This window comes from Pinus tabuliformis, chromosome 3_1 (genome assembly GCF_031772625.1).
Source record: "Pinus tabuliformis cultivar Carrire ecotype Pingquan chromosome 3_1, CPIR1, whole genome shotgun sequence".
Taxonomy (NCBI): Eukaryota; Viridiplantae; Streptophyta; class Pinopsida; order Pinales; family Pinaceae; genus Pinus; species Pinus tabuliformis.
The window spans coordinates 292,778,373-292,793,998 of record NC_142301.1 but is presented as its reverse complement, the minus strand read 5'-3'; the positions used below and the strand labels follow the sequence as shown (position 1 = coordinate 292,793,998).

General features: G+C 43.0%; 1 protein-coding gene across 2 annotated transcripts in view; it reads left to right on the top strand.

Annotated features, from left to right (window-relative positions):
• The window catches only part of LOC149186935 (uncharacterized), a 238,773-nt gene that overhangs the window by 71,654 nt on the left and 151,493 nt on the right, over positions 1-15,626 (top strand). For both annotated transcript variants that reach the window (XM_089411242.1, XM_089411241.1), the window contains exons 2-3: positions 46-142; positions 232-347. In XM_089411242.1, the coding sequence (XP_089267368.1) occupies positions 46-142; positions 232-347 (213 nt within the window). The remainder of the gene's footprint in view (positions 1-45; positions 143-231; positions 348-15,626) is intronic.

The window sequence follows — 15,626 nt, the reverse complement described above, 5'->3', positions numbered from 1 at the left end:
AAAAATCTCAAATATTGTGGGTATTTCTTCCTTGTTTGATTTCAGATATTTTGAAGAAGGCAAAGAGCCACATTGGGAAACTCAAGGAGCTTTATGGACAGCTTGCTGAAGTCATCAAAGGAACGCCAGGACAATATTACAGGTATTTAAGTTTACGTTTTCTTATCCTTATTTTGTTTCGTCCTTTTCTTTTTCCTTATTTTTATGATGAATACTACTCTTGCTTTTCAGGTATCATGATCTTTGGAGAAATCAAACTAATACTGTAGTCTTTCTGATTGTTTACCTTCATTGGCTGGAGACGGGCAACCTTCTGTCATATGCTGAAACACAAAACGCACTTGGATGTGAGGCATCTTACTTATTTGTATATGCTTTCCTTTAATCCTTGCATAAGCTAGCTCTATACAATGCTTTAAAGGAACCCAAAATATAAGGTTTCCACCAATATTTTGTGATGGCTTCACATTATGCCTTCTTCTTACTTTATTTTACTTGCTCCCTTCTCTTGTGTAGAAATGTTGTTTTTAGTATGGTTAGAAAGAGGGATGTTAATAACGTACTTGGAAATATATTTCTCTGGCATGATTGTGAGGAGGAGAACAAAAATGGCACTGCTAACAATCAGAGTCTCTGATGCTTTTCTTTTCCAGTTGTCAAGCATAACCTATTACACTTTACAAAGGCCCATGTGGTGGTTATGGAAGAGTTGTGATTTTAAGAGACTTGAAAACTTGTGCTAGAGTTGCAATCACTGTCAGTTAACCTTTAGATCAACCCTGCATTGTAAATATATGAGCCTTTTTTGCCTATCTAATTTCTTCAAGGAAACCCTGAAAGTGCCATAAAGCTAATAACTTTGAAGGAGAAGTATAATGTAAAAATTTCTCATTTCCCACCCCGGTTTTCAGTTTCACCTTATTTCTCCCATATAGTTAAATGCTCTTTCCCATATCCATACATTCAACAACTGGAAAATAAATTTTGCTGAAAACACAAATTCTGGAAATTTTACAGAATGCTGGAAAATGCAGAAATATAAAATCAGCACATACAAACAACCATTCAACACATTTAAACACAGTGATTTTTGGTCAAGGTGACCCTGGAAAAACCCCCTACAACTCTTGGGGAAAACCAGTTCGAAAGCTTCTTTTATTTCTGGAAAATGTTTTTTACAGTAAGAGAAATATTCAGCAAAAATCAGCAAGCAAATTTTTACAACTTATCTGAGCCTTGCTGAAACTCCGCTGTACAGACTTGCTGAAACTCAGCCTTGCTGAAACTCCGCCCTGCTGAAACTCCGCTGTACAGACTTGCTAAAACTCAGCCTTGCTGAAACTCCGCCCTGCTGAAACTCCGCTGTACAGACTTGCTAAAACTCAGCCTTGCTGAAACTCCGCCCTGCTGAAACTCCGCTGTACAGACTTGCTGAAACTCAGCCTTGTTGAAACTCCGCCCTGCTGAAACTCCGCTGTACAGACTTGCTGAAACTTAGCCTTGCTGAAACTCCGCCCTGCTGAAACTGCACTGTATGAACTTGCAGCCTCCTCCTCATTGTCCAGAAATCTCCCTGGCTTTCTTGCTCTCCTTCTCTCAATCTGCGCATGAAAGAATGAATGACCTTTTCCTAATTTTCCTCCTTTAATCTAACCCTAAGTGACTTTTGGGTGATCCCTAAATCCAATGGCTGAAATAGATTGAGATCTAGGGCTGAGATTAAATGCTCATTTAAATCTCACTTTCTATTTTTTAATTCACCCCACTTAGTCATTTATTTCCAAAGTCACTTTTCCTTTCTAATTTTACATTGACTTTAATAAAGTCATTTTAAAATTAGACTTTAGTAACTTTATCACTTAAAGTCACTTTTAAATTAGATTTGACTTTATAAAAATTATAAAGTCACTTTAGGAGAAAAATTAAATTCTTTTTGGACACTTTTCCTTAGGCCAAAGATCAAAGCCTTGGGGAACCACCTGTTCTCCGTTACCAAATTTCAACACTCCCTTTTACCGAGGAAGGTGTTCCTCACGACACCCATCTTGTCTCTGAAGTAGTCATGCTTGCCCCGTGGTAAGGCTTTGGTAAGAATATCTGTAACCTGCTCATTAGTGGGAATATACTCAAGATTCACAGCGCCCTTCTGAACACAGTCTCTGATGAAATGATATTTGATCCCGATATGCTTTGACCTCTCATGAAATACTGGATTCTCCGTGAATTTAATGCAACTCTGATTATCACAGTAAATCACTGAAGGTCTCAACGGCTGACCAAATAAGCCAAACAACATCTTGCGAAGCCAGATGGCCTCACAACTAGCTAGACTGGTTGCCATATACTCCGCTTTCGCTGAACTCAATGCTACTGACTGCTGCTTCCGGCTGAACCATGACACTACTACCGAACCCAACCCAAAACAACACCCTGAAGTGCTCTTCCTATCAGAAGCACAACCTGCCCAATCAGAATCAGTATAACCTGCCAATCTCACTCCATCCCCCTGCCTGTAGTCCAGACCATAATCCAATGTCCCCTGCAAGTACCGCAAAATGTGTTTTGCAGCCACCCAGTGAACCTTCCTAAGCTCACACATAAACTGACTCATCGTGTTGACTGCAAAACAAATATGTGGTCTAGTGTTGACCAAATACATCAAGGAACCAATCAGCTGCCTGTACAATGTGGGATCCACCAACTCGGAATCCGAAGCATGAAGCTTCTTCCAGTTGGTGATCATCGGTGTCGACATGAATCTACAATCCTTCATGTGGAATCTGCTAAGAATGTCCACAATATACTTCCCCTGCCCCAGGAAGAAATGCCCCTTTACCTGCCACACCTCCAAACCCAAAAAGTAATGCATCAAGCCGATGTCCTTCATCTCAAACTCCGCCGCAAGATCTCTCTTGCAGTGCTCTATGAGTCTCTCTGCACCTGTAATGACCAAGTCATCCACATACAGCACCAGAATGAGAGGCTCCTCACCTATCACAATAAAGTAAAGGTTCGGATCTGCCTCACTCTTTGTGAAACCCAACCCCTGCAAGTATGTATCTATCCTGGAGTACCAAGCTCTGGGAGTTTGCTTCAAGCCATAAAGGACCTTCTTCAGTCTGCACACATGGGACTCCTTCCCATGCACCTCAAAACCCTGTGGTTGCTCAATGTACACCTCCTCCTGTATGAAGCCATTGAGAAATGCAGTCTTCACATCCATCTGGTGGATCTTCCAACCCATCTCTGCTGCTATCGATATAATGGAGCGGATTGAAGTATATCGAGCCACGGGAGCGAAGGTCTCCTCATAATCAACTCCCTCTACCTAGGAGAACCCTCTAGCCACAAACCTCGCTTTGAATTTCTCAATGCTGCCATCTGCAGCATGCTTTACCTTGTAAAGCCATCTGGAACTAACCACGGATTTGCCCTCAGGCCTCGGCACCACCTCCCAAACATCATTCTTCATAATAGAAGAATACTCCTCTTGCATGGCCTCTCTCTAGACCTGCTGGCTAGCTGCCTCCTCATAGCTAGAAGGCTTAGAGTCAAGGATGCTGGTAGCCATTGCCATATAGCTACAAAACCTCTCAGGTGGTCTACTCTCTCTGACCGGCCTCTTAGGCTTAGCAACAGATGTGGCATCTCTCAAGGTGTCCTGAAGCCACTTGGGCTTCCTCTTCCCTGAGTGCACTTCTCCCATAGGAGAATGAAACTCCTCCTCCCCATCATCATCAAGAGCCTGAACTCTTGACTGTCTGTCTGCTGTCCTCTTGCCTGCACCTGAACCTGTAGATGCTGAGGTACCGTGTGAAATGTCCATCAATGGACTCCCTAGTGAACTGCTCTGTGAACTGCTCTGCATGCTGCTTGGAGCACCACCCCTCTAGCTCGGCGAGCCACTGCTCACTGACGGACCTGGCATCCTCATAGATGTACCTCCTGATCCTCCTGATCCCTGCCCACTGGATCTCTGCGACTGACTCAACTGCTGCTGAGGGTCTGGCTGATCCAGATACTCTAACTCCCGTGACCTCCTAAAGGCCAAGTCCTCCTCGAACTTCACATCCCGCCTGACAACAACTTTCCTCTGTGTAGGAATGTAAATCCGAAAGGCCTTTGAGGTCTCACTGTAGCCCATAAAGATACCCTTCTCTGCGGTGGGCTCTAGTTTGGTTCTCTTCTCCTTGGGTATGTAGGAGTATGTGATGCACCCAAAGATACGAAGAGGACCAATATCAAACTTCTTCCCAGAAAAAGCCTCCTCCGGAGTCATGTTCCCCAAGGCACGATGCAGACTCCTGTTTTGCAAATAAACCGCTGTGTTGCAGGCCTCTGCCCACAAGAACAATGGCAACCCCTGATCATGTAACATGGCTTTGGCAGCCCCTACGATGGATTTGTTCTTCCTCTCCGCAACCCCGTTCTGCTGGGGGTTGTAAGGAACAGTGAACTCCCTCCTAATGCCTGCCTCCGCACAATAGTCAACAAACTCTCCAAGGGTGTACTCTCCCCCATTGTCCGACCTCAGGGACTTGATCTTCCGACCTGTCTGTGTCTCCACAAGAGCTCTGAACTCCTGAAACCGCTTGAAGACCTCACTCTTGGTCTTCAAGAAATAAATCCAGGTCCTCCTGGAGTGATCATCAATGAATAAAACATAGTACTCATATCCACTCAAGGAAACATGAGACATCCGACCGCTCACATCGGAATGAATCAAATCAAGTATCCTAGTCGCTCTGCTGTCACTGCTGGGAAAAGGGGATTTGGCAAACTTGCCCATCGCACATCCTCTGCAAGTATCAAAGTGATCAGTACTGAAATCTGGCACACCTGTAGTGATCTCCCGTAATGTCCTCAAGGCTCCATGATACATATGCCCCATCCTGCGGTGCCAAATCTCACACAGCTCAGAACTGCTAGCTCTGCTGTCGGTACTACTGCTCAATGCCAAAAGGGACTGGAATGCAAACTTGTACACCTTTGCATGGCGTACACCTATCACTCTAGTTGACTCAACTGGAGTGCCCCTGGGATACATCAACACCTGTCCTCCCCTGAACAGTACCTCATATCCGCTGTCCTCAAAAGCTGAGACGGATATGAAGTTCTTCCTCATCCCTGGCACATAAAGAACATCTGACACCTTCAAGGGAGGTTTGGACTCCCTCTGAAATGTCAGTGTCCCCACCCCGACTGCTCTAACAACTCTGTCATCACGGAGTACTACCTTCATATCAGTGCAACTCTCTGAAAGCTCTGAGAAGTACTCACGGACTCCTGTCATGTGACGTGAAGCCCCACTGTCCACATACCAGATACCCGAAGATGCTCCGCTAATCGAGGGAAACACATGCTTCCTCTGAACCTGTGTGGCAAGTGATCCTGCACTAGAGGACTCATACGCAGTGAACCCAAACTCCTGGTCAAAACGAACTGCAAAGTCCTCAACCTCTGCTGAAGCTGCCACGCTCTGGTTCTTCCCCTTCTTCTTCTTCTTCTTTTCCGGACACACAACTGCATAGTGTCCCATGTTTTGACAATTCCAACACTTCACCTTGGAATAGTCCTTTTGTGTGTTATCCTGTTTACCTTTACCTTTGCCTTTGCCCCCACCATTGCTTGTGGAAGCCTGCTTCTTCCCTTTGCCTTTCTTGCTTCCTGCCGACAGTGCTACATCCTCATCCTGCTCAACTAGCTTGGCTGCCCCAAGCTGACCTTTCCTGATCTCTGTCTGAATGCAATCATCCCAAAACCTCTCCCATGTGGGAAGGGTCTCACATGCACAAACCCCATCAGCAAAGTTCATCCATGAACGAGGGAGGCCATTCACTGCAATTCGCACCAACTCAGTGGGTGGAATGTCCTCTCCAACTGCTGCCAACTCATCTCTCACATTAGTAATGTTTGTGAGATATCCAATTGCACTATCATTACCCATATTAATGGTCTTCAACTTCTCCTTCAGGACCATTTTCCGGTTCTCATTGATACTCTGGTAGAGATTGGACAATGCTGTCCACATCTCATGGGCATTTCTTTTTCCTCTCACATGAGGAATGCAATGGTCTTTGACTCCGTCTAGAATCAGTCTCTTACCCTTGTTGTTCTTTTTATTATACTCAGCCAACTGAGTGGCATCAGGAGGCACAACAACAGGGTTCTATGTGGCATGCACCATGATGTCCCAGACTTCTGCCTCCTCAAAGATATTCTGCATTCTCTCCTTCCAAATGCTGTAATTTGTATGCCCATCCAACCTATCCTCCACCCTCAATCCCAATGACATCCTGCTGTCCTAAAACTGAAAAATAGCACTGCTGTAGTAAAGATAAAATTGCTGTTTGTGAAAAATCAGCTTGCTGGAATTTTTTGAGTGAAAAATCAGCAGCTGTAATTTTCCTTCTTGCTGTCCCAAACTGCACTTCAGCACTCAAGCTCCGATACCATGTAAAAATTTCTCATTTTCCACCCCGGTTTTCAGTTTCACCTTATTTCGCCCATATAGTTAAATGCCCTTTCCCATATCCATACATTCAACAACTGGGAAATAAATTTTGTTGAAAACACAAATTCTGGAAATTTTACAGAATGTTGGAAAATGCAGAAATATAAAATCAGCACATACAAACAGCCATTCAACACATTTAAACACAGTGATTTTTGGTCAAGGTGACCCTGGAAAAACCCCCTACAACTCTTGGGGAAAACCAGTTCGAAAGCTTCTTTTATTTCTGGAAAATGCTTTTTACAGTAAGAGAAATATTCAGCAAAAATCAGCAAGCAAACTTTTACAACTTATCTCAGCCTTGCTGAAACTCCGCCTTGCTGAAACTCCGTTGTACAGACTTGCTGAAACTCAGCCTTGCTGAAACTCCGCCCTGCTGAAACTCTGCTGTACAGACTTGCTAAAACTCAGCCTTGCTGAAACTCCGCTGTACAGACTTGCTGAAACTCAGCCTTGCTGAAACTCTGCCCTGCTGAAACTCCGTTGTACAGACTTGCTGAAACTCAGCCTTGCTGAAACTCCGCCCTGCTGAAACTCCGCTGCTGAAACTCTGCTGTATGGACTTGCAGCCTCCTTCTCCTCACTGTCCAGAAATCTCCCTGGCTCTCTTGCTCTCCTTCTCTCAATCTGCTCATGAAAGAATGAATGACCTTTTCCTCCTTTTCCTCCTTTAATCTAACCCTAAGTGACTTTTGTGTGATCCCTAAATCCAATGGCTGAAATAAATTGAGATCTAGGGCTGAGATTAAATGCTCATTTAAATCCCACTTTCTATTTTTTAATTCACCTCACTTTAATAAAGACCCACTTAGTCATTTATTTCCAAAGTCACTTTTCCTTTCTAATTTTACATTGACTTTAATAAAGTCATTTTAAAATTAGACTTTAGTAACTTTATCACTTAAGGTCACTTTTAAATTAGATTTGACTTTATAAAAATTATAAAGTCACTTTAGGAGAAAAATTAAATTTCTTTTTGGACACTTTTCCCTAGGCCAAAGATCAAAGCCTTAGGAAACTACCTGTCCTCCGGTACCAAATTTCAACATATAATTAGATGTGCTTTAAAGCAATCATGCGCAAAAAAAATCTTCTCTCCTAGTTACAAGTAAATGAAACAAGATGCATTTGCTACAGCTGGAGAGTAAGAAATTTACAATTTTCTTTTAGAACAAAATTGTTTTCTTGTTTCTCAAGTGGCTTAAGACTTTGCTAAATCACATAAAGAGTAAACTGCTATAAGTTGTAAATGGGTTTGCAAGATAAATGTTAGTTTTTGGGGTAGCAACAGACAACTGTTCTAGTCTCTATGATGTCTAAGAGGCTAAAGGAACACGAGATCTCGAAAATTCAGAAAATGTTTCACGAGATAAGACTTGAAGACACCTAAATTAAATTAATTAAGCATAATTAAAATATTTCCCAAGTCTAACCTATGAAAATTGGTTAATTAAAAGGAATTAGTTGAGGAAGTTAGATTTTTCTCTAGGGAATTCTATTGATGAAATCAAGATAATCTTAGCCATCGGTTGAGATGTGATAGTGCCTGTTGAGACTCCAACGAGAGATTATAAGAGCAGGTTGAAGGGTTTGGATAAGACATCAAGTATTTTGTGAGTAGTTCGACTACCCAGTGGGAGGTATCTAGCAAGGGCACAATTGAAGCTAGGAAAGCATCAGAGGCAGGGGTTTCAGTAGAGATTTGGGAGCAGGAGTTCAGAGGAGAGATTCCCAGTGATTTTCTAGTGTTAGAGTGACAGGAAAGGGAGGTTGAATTCATCTGCAGAGGAGGTCGCATCAGCTAGTGCGAGTAGTCATATTTCCTAGTGACTTGTCGAAGGAGACCACGTTTCAGTTGTTAGAGGCCGGTTCAAATTATTGGAGGCAGAGCGCGTTGAAGAATCAAGGGCAATTAAAGTGTAGTGTGATTCTTCTTGACTTGATAACAATTTATTAAGCACTTTTACAATTATCTTAGCTTGATCTTTTTCTTATTATTAGTGTGTGTGTTTCATCAAATTGCCACCAAAAACATATTGACAAGAACACAAATGTTGGCTCTTTGCCAGGGCCAAAACCTCTCTCTCTTAGAGAGGAAAACCCTTTGGTAAGTTTCTCTTATTGAAGCTCCTTATTGATCAATGCCAAACCCGAGACCCATGACTACGATATCCTCCAAGCACAAGTCAAGTCCTTCCTCTATTCTGCACTTCGTTCCTGGCACATAGACTTCCTTCTTCCGACACTTTTCTCCCAGCACTTCGTCCTCCTTCTCTGCTGCTTGTCTAGAGATAGACCTTCCTTGAGTGAGCCTTCTAGAAGAGATGTTCTTCTTCTATCCTTTACTCAAGTAGACTTCTTTTGTTGAACAAACGAGATCTTTCTTGAGGTATGACTGTAATACTGTTATGCTGCCCTAGTTTTTCCCACGTGTGGAGGGTACCCTTATAGAATTAGGATCCTTTCACCTTCGCTAGAGAGAGAGACTTCTTCGCTTGACTTGGGAGGCCTTGTAGGCCTAGTTTCAAGCCCAAACAACACTAGTTCATGGAATGTTTTGTCCTTGCTGTCATACTCGCAGACTTTACCTCCTTTTCTTTGCACGTGTGACTGTTTCTAGCCCTAGAAACAATCCTCTTCTCTTCAATTTTCCTCCTTCCTTCGCTGCACTAGGAGACCCTTTAGACAAGGTTTTCTTGTCTCTTTTTCGGCCACTTCACTTCGCTGATTTTAGAGATGTTTTTCGTTGTCTTTTGAGGTAGTGAACAACCTCTATTTATAGAGGACTCTCCCTCCTTTAGGCCAACTTGAGGCCGACTTGCCTACTGTAGGCCGACATACATTTTATTCATCAATTTTCATCGTTTAGCCTCTTTTGAAGGACGTTGCTGCATGGAGATGACTTGTACTTGGCTTGGAGGTATTCCTTTGATCTTATACAATATTCTACATAGTGTAACATGCCCTCTAAGGGTCTTACATAAATACATTGACACATTGGCTTCCTAGAAGCACTTAAACATGTGTTTGACCTACTTCAATGAGCAAGAAACTCATTGACAAATAATATAAAAATAATTTCTTTTTTCTTAAATAAATACAAATGTCAAAATTACATTTATGAAGACTGAACCTAGTTACATTTCCTTCAACACTTCCTCTTAACTAGGGAGGTATTCATACAACATTGCAAGTTGTTTGGCTATGTTTCAATCTTGAAGAATTCACATAAGAGAAACCGGATTTTCAATCCATCTGTTATAGCATCATAATAACCAACATTATTTCCACAACAAGGCCTTGACTAACAACTCTATCTCTTAATAGATCAGAGCACAATGTTGGCGAGACCAATGACTTATAGACACCTTAGTCATTATCTCTCAAGGTACACACCCACCAGGGTGTTCACTGAGTATGACCTTCTAGGACTATTCTTATCTTGGGTTCCCAACCCTCCAAGAATATCGGTCCTATTGCCTACTCTTGTCTTGGATGCCTTACACATCCTCGAAGAGTATCGGATGCCAGATGATTACCCAATCCTCCCATTCTTTCTTGCCAAGTGAAGACAAGAATAATATGTCTATCATTTCCTCTCAATTGAGGAAGACATGCCCAAGTATCCTCTGACAAGGTACTTGTCCAAGTTCCTTTGTAATTGGGAACTTGTATTAACTCCCTCTTAGCTAGGGACTTGTCCATTCATCAACAACTTCTTCTTCGTGGGTCCTCCAATTGCTTGATCTCCTTCCTTCCTTTGATGTCATGAAGTCTTTGTTTGAACTTCTTCTTGGTAGGGAACCATCCATCGATCACTTTCCTTCCCGGTTAGTCATGTCATTGCTTCTTTCATGGAAAGTGGCCTTCTTGTCATATATCAAGTTCTCTTGTCATCTAGTTATTCCTTGTCATCTTGTTTATGTTTCAAACTACTCTTCACATGGATGCTTCTTTGTACTTGTGTGTTCCTATGCTTTGATCTAGTAGCCCTTCATGACTTCATCCTGATATTGCTTCAACATTAAATGGTGCTTTTGCTGGATGGCTTCCTCATCATGGCATCTTCGTAGAGTAGAATCAATTAGCTGCACCTTTGATATCTCCAAGGCCTTCATAGGTGTCAAGGATCCTCTAATCGTTTCCTTTCTTAGTCAAAGTTGTTCTACCTTCTTTCGGGAGATGGCTTCAATGGATCTTTGTCAGATAGTGATTCTTTGTGATCATGGTGTTCTTCACATGCTTGATCTCTTTCTTCATTTGCTTCTTCATGGATAGATTCATCAACCACCTTATGCACCTTGTGGGAGCACTTCTTCATTGCTTGCTTCTAGGATTAGTCACCATTTTTTCTTCACTTGCTTCTTAGTCAACAATCTTATACGCCTTATGTGAGTATTTCTTTTGTTGACCTTCATTGCATTGTAGTACATGCCTTTGAGCATGTCATTGGTGAAAGAGATTCTTTCCTACTTGATCATGTCATAGAACTATTCCCATGACTCAATAATATACAAATGATAACATGACTAAACTTTGATGCATAGATACCTCATCTTGATTCTCCTTTGATCATCTTAGTTTCATTTAGCTGTCCTTGGTGTGGCCCTTCTTGCTTCATCTTAGCTTTGCTTGCATATTTGTGAAAATTTCTATCCTGAAATTCTACTGCAACGACTGATTTATTTCACCTACTTATTTTTCACAATAAGTTATTTACGAAATCCCTTCAGCAAACGTTAAAATAAATTCTATTGTAATTATCACATAATTGCACAGAGAAAAGAACAACAATATATATGCACAAGAACCAATCACATCAACACAGTTGTTTTTGGACAATTGTCTCTAGAAAAACCCAATGTGGGAAAACTGATGTAGCAGATGAGGGTTTTATTAATCTTCAGCAACAATCGCTTTACAAGGAATTATTTTACAGAGAAACTGAGAGAAAACACCTGAGACTTTCCCCTGGAAACTTTCTGACACCCTGGAGACCCTTCTCCCACTTCTGCGTCACTTCTGCGTCACTCTGCGCGGTTATGCGTCCCTCTGCATCAGCCTGCGTCTCCCTCTACACTGGATCTCAATGCCCCTGCGTCACCTCCTCAGTCATTGACTGCTGCTGATGCCCTACTCTTCCTCCACCCTGCAACTCTCCCTCTGAAATTGATCTCCTTCTCTTTGAGAATCGATTTTCCTTGGGAAACTGAGTATTTGCTGGTGTGTCTCCAAATGATTCTCAAGTCTTCTCTTATACTTTTCCTATTGATGGATCAACGACCAAGATTAAGTCTCTAATCAACGATTAAGATTAAAATAGACTTGATCATTTTCTCTTAGAAGCTTCTCACCCTTATCTTTATTAATACCCATTAATATTTTTATTTTCCTAAGTTTAGACTTAGGAACCCATTAAAAATATTAATTATTTTAATAACTCCTCATCTGGGTGAAATTTCTCCAAACGACTTCTGGGTTTTAGAGATCTCATGCGCCTTAGCCTCTCCACCAAATTTCAACGCTAGAGCACATTAGATGCTAACCAAAATCAACACTCCCTCTTAGCGAGGAATGTGCTCTAGCAATGCTTCACCATAGAAGCATCACATTGATCCTCCGCATCAACCCTTCGTGTTGATGCTTGGCCTGCTGCCCCACATCCACTGCACTGCTGCTTCCTGTAGTGTTGCCCATGACACTACCACTACCACTACCACTGCTACATCTATACTGCAGCTCCCTCTCAACATGCTGCATCATGCTGCCCATAGCACTGCCACTGCTAACTGCTGCACTGCAACTCCCGATACTTATCCATTTCTGCTACTGAAATGGATTCTTCACCATCCCCATCTTCTCCCTGAAATAAACAAACTTTGTTCTTCCTAGAGCCTTGGTGAGGATGTCTGCCCCCTGTTCTCTTGTAGGAGTGTACCTCAATTGTACTGCCCCTCATTGGACACAGTCTCTGACAAAGTGACACCTGATATCAATGTGCTTCGACCGATCATGAAATACTGGATTCTCAGAGAGCTTGATGCAACTCTGATTATCACACAAAATCCTGGTCGCTTCCATCCTTCTCTTGAATAGATTCACAAGCAATTTCCTAAGCCATATGGCTTCGCACGAAGCTGTGCTAGCTGCCATATATTCTGCTTCAGCTCAGAGCCACGGATTTTTGCTTTCTACTACACCAGAAGGTCATTCCTGATCCAATGTTGAAAAGTACTCAGTTGTACTTTTCCGATCTATAGAACTTCCAACCCAATCTGTGTCAGTGAACCCACTCAGCCTGATGTCATTGCCTTGGGTGTACAATAGTCCATGCTCGATTACTCCTCGTATATACCTGAGAACATGTTTGGCTGCTGCCCAGTGTGCCCTCTTGGGTTCCACCATGAATTGACTGAGGGTGTTGACAGCATAACTGTTAAAATTGGCAACTAGGGCCAGACTCCATGTGGGTCATCTTATTAATGGAAGTTGATATTTTTCTTGGATCCCTCTCATCGAGAGGTGTAGGATTGATCTAAAGATCATCCGATTCCGATAAGTATTCATGGAGATATGAATTTATTTGTGTTATGGGACAATTCGTCAAGGTCGGCCAACAACCAAATAAACCTCTCTTGTGCTCAACGTTTTAGTATAAATAGAGGTGGCCTTCAAGTCATTTCAACACACTTGGGATCTCTTCTTCTCTACTTGTCTTTGGGTTTTAGTAGGAGGAGAGATCCTAGGGGATAATGCTGCCCTAATCCAGAGGGCAGAAGCCAGAACTGCCGGGAATAGCCAGAATTGCCAGAACTGCTGGAACTATTGGGAATAGCTGGAACTGTCGGGAATTGCCGGAACTGTCGGGAATAGCCGGAATTGCCGTTACTGCCGGAACTGCTGAGAATAGCCGGAACTGTCGGGAATAGTTGGAACTGCCGGGAATAGCTGGAATTGCCGGAATTGCTGGAATAGCTGGAACTGCCGGGAATAGCCGAAATTGTCGGAATTGTCGGGAACTGCCGGAACTACCGGGAATAGCCGGAATTGCTGAAACTGCCAGAACTGCTGGAACTGGCAAGAAAGCTGACACAGAGGGCAGAAGCTGGAACTACCGGAACTGGCAGGAAAGCTGACGCAGAGGGTAGAAGCTGGAACTGCCGGGAACAACCGGAATTGCTGGAACTGCTGGGAACAGTTGAAATTGCCGGAACTGCTGGGAACAGTTGAAATTGCCGGAACTGTCGGGCACAGCGGGAACTGCCAGAACAACTAGGAACTGCCGGAACAGCCAGAGCATCTGTCTCCAAAGGAGAATAGCATGCAAGGGACAACTAACTAACATTGGGATAGTTGTATGTTACTGCCGGAACTGCTGAGAATAGCCGGAACTGTCGGGAATAGTTGGAACTGCCGGGAATAGCTGGAATTGCCGGAATTGCTGGAATAGCTGGAACTGCCGGAACTGCCGGGAATAGCCGAAATTGTCGGAATTGTCGGGAACTGCCGGAACTACCGGGAATAGCCGGAATTGCTGAAACTGCCAGAACTGCTGGAACTGGCAAGAAAGCTGACACAGAGGGCAGAAGCTGGAACTACCGGAACTGGCAGGAAAGCTGACGCAGAGGGTAGAAGCTGGAACTGCCGGGAACAACCGGAATTGCCGGAACTGCTGGGAACAGTTGGAATTGCCGGAACTGCCTGGAATAGCCGGAATTGTCGGAACTGTCGGGCACAGCGGGAACTGCCAGAACAACTAGGAACTGCCGGAACAGCCAGAGCATCTGTCTCCAAAGGAGAATAGCATGCAAGGGACAACTAACTAACATTGGGATAGTTGTATGGTACTTAGCAGCAAATACACCAAGCATGCAATGTTACAGCTAGCATGCAAGGGACAGTTAGCATGCAACAGCAAGCATGCAAAGGACAACAAGCATGCTAGGGACAACAAGCAAACAAGATACAACCAGCACATAGGTCAGTATGGCAACATGGTGCAGCAATGGCACATAATGCAATACAGTGATGGGTACAGTCATGATTAATGAAGCATGATGAGATGCAACATAGTGATGATGGGTGCAGCATGGTGCAGCATGATGACGAAATGCAGCACAACGATAGGTGGAGTCACCTTGGAGAATCAATTGAAGCAGCATGTCTTTAACTGATCTCATGTATCATCTTCTTAGAGATGATCTATGCTCTTATCTAGATAAGTCAAAGTGTTGACTTCTGTTGTAAACATACTATCTCTCTCTCTCTTTGCTGAACTATTGAAGAACATATAAGAAGAATTGATCAAGGGTTTCCCCACATTGGGATTTGTCCCTGGCTAGCGCCACATTGTGTCCTCTTGTCTTGGCTTGTCTTCTGCAATTTATGTTTATGTTCTATCTGTAGTTTACTTTAATGCTGATGTGATTGCTAATTTGGAAAAGATATTGAGCTAACTGTGAAAATTGAAATAAATTGTTCTAAGCATAGAACATACCTAAAATTTAACAATAACAAATGCCTGGCTACTATTGACCAGATACATCAGGGACCCTATAAGCTGCCTGTACAAGGTGGGATCAACGTGTTTATCTTCTGATGCATCAAACTTCTTCCAGTTGGTGATCATTCGGGATGTGCCAATGTCCCCAAAACTCCAAATGGGGTTAACCAATAATTCTATTAGGTGGTTTCTACTTCTAAAGGGGATAATATAGTCAAGGTACGTCCTTCAAAAGGTGGTGGCATGTGACAGATAGGTGAATGAAGTAGGGAATGAGAAGGGGCAGTCCTGGGTCACATGCTGGGTTACAAGGGTAGCTAATAAGAGGGAAGCCCACACTTGGGTTCACAATGTGTAGGAGGGAGCAATCGTGGTACACGAGGTGCCCTGGCCTTGATTTTTCTACCCTTTTTTATGCCTTTTGTCTTTTTATGATTTTCTTTGATTAACTGCTTGGGGCTCAAGGGGTTAGAGGATGATGTATAAGATATAGCAGTAAATTGCCCCTTTTAAGGTGGGGTGGTTCATCGCCCACCAGGGGTTGGGACAATCATGGGTTCCTATATGATGAAGAAGGCTCATAGACCCTGTAGGAACTGTTGATTTCTG